Source organism: Nicotiana tomentosiformis, chromosome 8 (genome assembly GCF_000390325.3).
Source record: "Nicotiana tomentosiformis chromosome 8, ASM39032v3, whole genome shotgun sequence".
In the NCBI taxonomy this organism is placed as follows: domain Eukaryota; kingdom Viridiplantae; phylum Streptophyta; class Magnoliopsida; order Solanales; family Solanaceae; genus Nicotiana; species Nicotiana tomentosiformis.
This window is the reverse complement of record NC_090819.1, coordinates 3907425-3913277: the sequence shown is the minus strand read 5'-3', so window position 1 is coordinate 3913277 and position 5853 is coordinate 3907425. Positions and strand designations below refer to the sequence as shown.

The following is a 5853-nucleotide window of genomic DNA, read 5'->3' as shown; positions in this document are numbered from 1 at the left end:
AAAATGGATAACTAGATAACTGGAAAACTAAAATTGAAAAGGGAACAAAATGGACAATAATTAACTGAACACCAATTGTCAATATTCATAACATTCACCAACTATCAACATTCATAAAGTGAGTTTAATAAGACAACTGGATACATATTATAACCCCCCAAAAGATGTCAACACCTAGTTATATCATGGCATCCAACAGTCACAACTAAAGAACCACAACCAAAATATAAAGTTTACTATCATGGCAGTAATTACAACACATCCAAAAATTTACATCATAAAATCTCACTAGAAGACCACTACCATTTCTTACTTGCAACTTGTTCAACCTTTGTTTGTTCAACTGATTTTCAGTGATGGCAGATTTTCCCAGCCATGTTAGGCCTTTTGCTGAGAAAGTAAGCTTTGAAGGCCGACTTGCACCGCTTGAATCACCAACAAATCCAATTTGCCTAGTTGTAGTTGGTACACTTTGCTTGAATCACCAATAAATCCTTGCTTCTGAGATGCTCTTTGGTCTTATAGCTATGTCAGGCTCAGGTTCAAAGTTAGGGATCTCAAAATCTGGATCATTGCTAGTTGGAAGCTGCCTTTGAACTGTAGGGGTTGGCAAATACAAAGTTGTTGGATTGGCTGTTTTGACTTGGCTGGGGTGCTGATAAATGGAAGTCATCTTCAGTTGGGATATCTGCAGTAGCTGGTGATGTAGGTTGTTCAGCATCAGGATCATCAACCAAAGTTCTTTATTTTTTTTTAGTTTTCCCCTTGTTTTGCCACCCATTGGTTGTTTTCCTTTAGAGTGTTATTATCAACATACACAATTATATGTTAGAACAAGGCAGAATAAAATAGAAGTTCAAAGTTATTGTTCAAGATATAGATTACCTTGGCACATCCCCTAGCATTATGTCCAGGCTCTCAACAGTTATTACATGTCATTACTCTCCCTTTTCTGGATTGAGACCATTGCCCCTGCCTATTGGTTGACTCATTTGCCTTTCTTGTTCTTTTTACTTTTGGTATGCCAGCCTGCCTTACAAATTCATGTGGTTCCATATTCTGTGAGGGTTCTATCTTCGAGAATGTTTCTCCTCTCACAGGTTGTAACTTATGAGAATAAGTTTGGAGATATGCCTCTTTGAAAAGGTACCAGTGAATCTCACTTAAAGGATCAACCTTCTTGTACCGTAGGGCACAGATTGCATGAGGACATGGGATTCCACAAAGGTCACATGTCCTGCAAGTACATTATTTTTTTCCCAGATTGACAATATGCCTATCACTACCTTCTGTCACTTCATAACCTTGGTCAGCACTGTCATTCACATGACACTTTTGTGCAATACTCATGAATTGGTTATACAAATTTAGAGTCTTGGGATTGTATTCACTTCCCCACCCCATCACTTCAGCTTCATTATCATTCAACATATTCATAACCTTGATTCTGATCTCCTCTAACATCTTTATAATTGGCTTGTGTGAAGGACCCAGTCAGGTTATTATCCACTGACTGGTTCTTGTAGGTAATATCAAAGAATGCCCTACTCCAGCAAGTAGGTGGATACTTTAACAGATCTTCAACAGCAGCTTTACCATCATCATCCACTTAGCTCATACTCTTCAGCTGATCTTGGAAGTCCTCTTCATAGGTACTCCAAGCTGCCCACTACAGATATTTCTTGTATCCCCAGACCCCATCTCTTGCACCAGTTTGCTTCTATGTGTCTTACACAAAATTTGTGGTGTGCCTCAGGAAGAACTCCTGAGATTGAATCACCCAGCCCCTGCAAATAAAGGAAAGAAGAAGTATGAGAATCTATAAATACAGATTGGTAAAATAATAAAATAATGAAGTAAAGTGTTCATACCTTTTGCATATCTAAGATAAAAGTGATTCCTTCACCCATCTTAAGGTCCAGTGACATTTGTAGATGACTTAAAAACCACTTCCATGTGACTTTTATTTCTTTATCCACAATAGCCCAAGCTAATGGATAAAAGTGGTTTGCAGAGTCTTGACCAACTGCCACCAAAAGCTGACCCTTAACTTTCCCTTTCAAAAAAGTTCCATCCAACCCTATAAAGGGCCTCAACCCACTCTTAAACCCCATCTTTATTGCATGAAAACATATGTACATCCTTAGGAACCTTCTATTGACTTCAGCAAGGGCATCCTTTGATAAGTTAACTACCACATCACTTCCATGATTACTAAACTTCAATTCATTAACATATGCCACCAACTTATAATATTCATCGGTAAAACTGCCTTCCAGATTCTCTAAAATCAATCTTTTTGCCCTCTTACACTTTGACTCACTAACATTTACATTAAATGTAGCCTTCAAGCTCGCCCTCATCTCTCTAACCTTAATTTTGGGATCATCTTGTAACCTTCTCTTGAAGTATTCAGCAATGGTCTTGGAATTAACTCTATGATTCTCACATGCAGGTTCACAAGTGTGCTCAGAATGTAAGGTCCTGAATTCAGCCCCACCCCCTGAAGTATTCCTAGATATGTGACATACAAAAGGGCAGCCAGCTTCACAAATGTACCTAAGCCTAGTTGGGTCACTTTTAAGTTGCTCCAACCCATAACCATTTGCAAGTGCATACATATTTATCACTTTCCTAGCTTCAACAATATCTTTGAATGTCATTGACCTATCCAACTCTTTATAGTCAGTCAATTTATCATTAATGTCTCTCTTCTTTTGTTTAAAAAGTTTCTCTAGTCTATCACAATCATAGTATGAAGAAACAACATATTCATTGTCATCACAATCAGTGGCAGCTTCAAGTTCATCAGGTTCATCATGCTCATTGTGATGGATTATATTAGGTACATTAATACTTGGCTCATATTCCTCTACATCAAATCTGTTAATAACATTAAACTGGTTGTTCACCAAGTCCACTAAAGTCCTAATGCCATAATCACCTTCTATTTCATAGCATGTACCAGAAGGACCATTAACTATTAGTTATTGGACTCCTATATACCCCAAGTTAGAAATATATTCATCCACTGAATTATTATAGGATAGCAAGTCAGAGTCAAAACCTTTCTTAATGTACAGAATTTTTTTTGAGTATGCTACGAGTGGTTTCTTGACCCACTCTCCACCATGATGAAAGACCAAATCCAGCAGGACTATTGTTAGTAAATTGTATAATAAAGTCAGTTAAAATTAATAAACTAATAGATGCATATAAAGGCATAAAGGCGTAAAGTCAATAAAATAGAATCAGCCACACATTGAATAAGTCAGTCAACATTAATAAACTAATAGATGCAGCCATAGATATGGGAGACCATACATTAAAGTATTAAAATAACAAGGGAATAACGTGTCCCAACTCCACCCTCCAATAAACAACGCAGAAAAGAACAAATGAAAGCCAATATTAAAATTCTGATTCACTTATTTTCTATAATTAAAAAAAAAACAAAGGAAGTGGAACCACAAAATATTAAAATTGAAATCCTAAACCACCAAAAGACTTTTCAATACCAGATGAGGCACATGCAAACAAAAAGAATAAAATTAGGGTTTAATACTGTAAAACCACATGCAAGTGAATACAAAAGCAAAACACACACTACCAGCTTGAAATTATCGACAAAGAAAGGAGAAGTGAAAACCCTAACCTACCAAGAACTACTCTGTAAACCCTAACTTCAATAAACACCAAATTAGAAAAAATTAGAAACCATATGACAACTACACACACCTATCAGCTTCAAATAATCAATAAAGAAAAGGGGATCTGAAATCCCTAACCAACCAAGAACAAATCTGAAAGGGATTCGAAACGCCAGTAAAACTTCACTTCAGATACATACAAGAAAGAGATAAAACTAACAGAAACATCAAGTTTTTGGGAATAATTTCTTACCCTTGCTTGAAATCGCCACCGAAAGCAAAGATTCTGACCGGTTTGGTTCTCTCGTTTTCTTTCAAGTATCAGAAGGTTCGACCAAATGAAGTGAATAAAGTGTTTTAAGACGGGTTAATTCTATTTATTTAGTGGGCAAACGGTTACGGGTTACGGGTCAAAATTTTGGGAGTGAAATTGAGTCAATCTGATTTGGGAGTCGATTTGGGGCTTGTAACTTATTGGAAATCTGAGTTGGCAGCTGACTTGGAAAAAAAAAGGGGGCCAGCTGCCATATCGACGAGCCGTTAGGGTTAGGGGTAATTACATAAACTTTATTAACGGGAGGGTGGGATTGAACGTAGAGTGAAACGGGGGACAAACGTGCATAATTCTAATAGTACAAGGGTAATAATGGCCTTTTTCCCTTTTTAATATAATATTAAGTGTGAGATTGATAAATTACTACTCATTTAACTAAATTAATTTTCTTCACTTAACTGATATTGTTTCTTAGCTTTTATTTTATAACTTAAATATGGAGTATAAATTTTTTTATATAATATTTATATAATTTTAAAAATAATAATAATCATTGAGTTGGGTACACGCGCAACGCGCGTCTATGTTGCTCGGACTCTCCGAAAATGCTGCCGCATCCGTGTCGAATCCTCCAAAAATGCACTAAATTTGGAGGATCTGACACGCACCCAACAACATTTTTGAAAAGTGTGAGTAACATAGACGCGCGTAGCATAAGACTAGTTAAATTTAAAAGTCTAAGTCCTTTTTAATTGATTGAAACCCTAATTTATGGTCTTTCCCAATTCTTTATCTTGTCTGCTAGTCTACTAATATCTCCCAAAAGCAACAAATATTCAAATTTATTTTACAAATATAAAGAGAACTATATCCTCCTTCGTAGCAGCAAGTTCAACGTTTAAATTGTAGGTCAGTCATCCTTTTTGTTCCTCAGTGTAGAAAACTTTATCCTTTTCGACTCAAGTTATTTGTGCTTGTAAGTAGCGTATAATAGATTGTTTTGACGAATTTTTTGTGGGGATGGAGCACATCTATATATATATATATATATTACATATTTATAGCTCTCTTCAATTTTTATACAATTTTACCTATTTATAAATATTTACTGTAATTATATTATTTTATAAAAATATTATAAATTAAATACTCATGTGGCTTACGCCCCGTGCCTCAGGGCTTACGCCTCGTTGAGGCATATGTAAAACGTCTCGCCTTATGCCCACGCCTTTTAAAATACTGGATACAACAACAACCACAAAACCCCAGTTTAATCCCATAGGTGGGATATGTGGAAGGTAGTGTGTACACAGACCTTACCCCTACCCTATAAAGGTAGAGAGATTATTTTCGATAGACTCTCGACTCGAAAAACTGTCAAAATAAAGCAACAAGCAATAACGACAACAATGTAATAGTGTAATGGAAGAGAATCGCACAAGAAGTAATAAAGAACCAGGAATAAGAGAATACAAGAATAGTACTAGTACTACTGGCAAGCCTAGGAGGAACTCACAACTACCTGTCAACCTACCACCTTATAGCCTGTTTGGCCAAGCTTCTAAAATCAGCTTATTTTGAGAAGTGTTTTTCTCAAAAGTACTTTTTTAAAAAGTGCTTTTGGGGAAAAATAATTTGTGTTTGGCTAATTAATTTGAAAAGCACTTTTAAGTAGTAATTAGTGTTTGGCCAAGCTTTTGAAAACTGCTTTTAAGTGTATTTTTCTCAAAAGTGCTTCTCAGAAAAGTGCTTTTGGAGAGAAGATATTTTTTTTTGCTTCTCAAAAACTGCTTCTGCTTCTCCTCAAAAATACTTTTTTTCCTTCCAAAAGCTTGGCCAAACACCTCAATTTTTGGCCAAAAGCACTTTTGGCCTAAAAAGAAGCTTGGCCAAACAGGCTATTAATCCTCGACCTCCACGGCTTTCTAT

At 36.1% G+C, this 5853-nt stretch overlaps 1 protein-coding gene across 1 annotated transcript; it reads right to left on the bottom strand.

The window, feature by feature from the left end:
* Positions 1-481: 481 nt before the first annotated feature.
* Positions 482-2977, bottom strand: LOC104120727 (uncharacterized). Its single transcript, XM_070182190.1, has 5 exons — positions 2966-2977; positions 1872-2900; positions 1657-1787; positions 943-1237; positions 482-697 (listed from the first exon to the last, which is right to left on the bottom strand). The coding sequence occupies exons 1-5, from the start codon at positions 2975-2977 to the stop codon at positions 482-484; spliced, it is 1683 nt and encodes a 560-aa protein (XP_070038291.1).
* Between the last annotated feature and the right edge of the window lie 2876 nt (positions 2978-5853).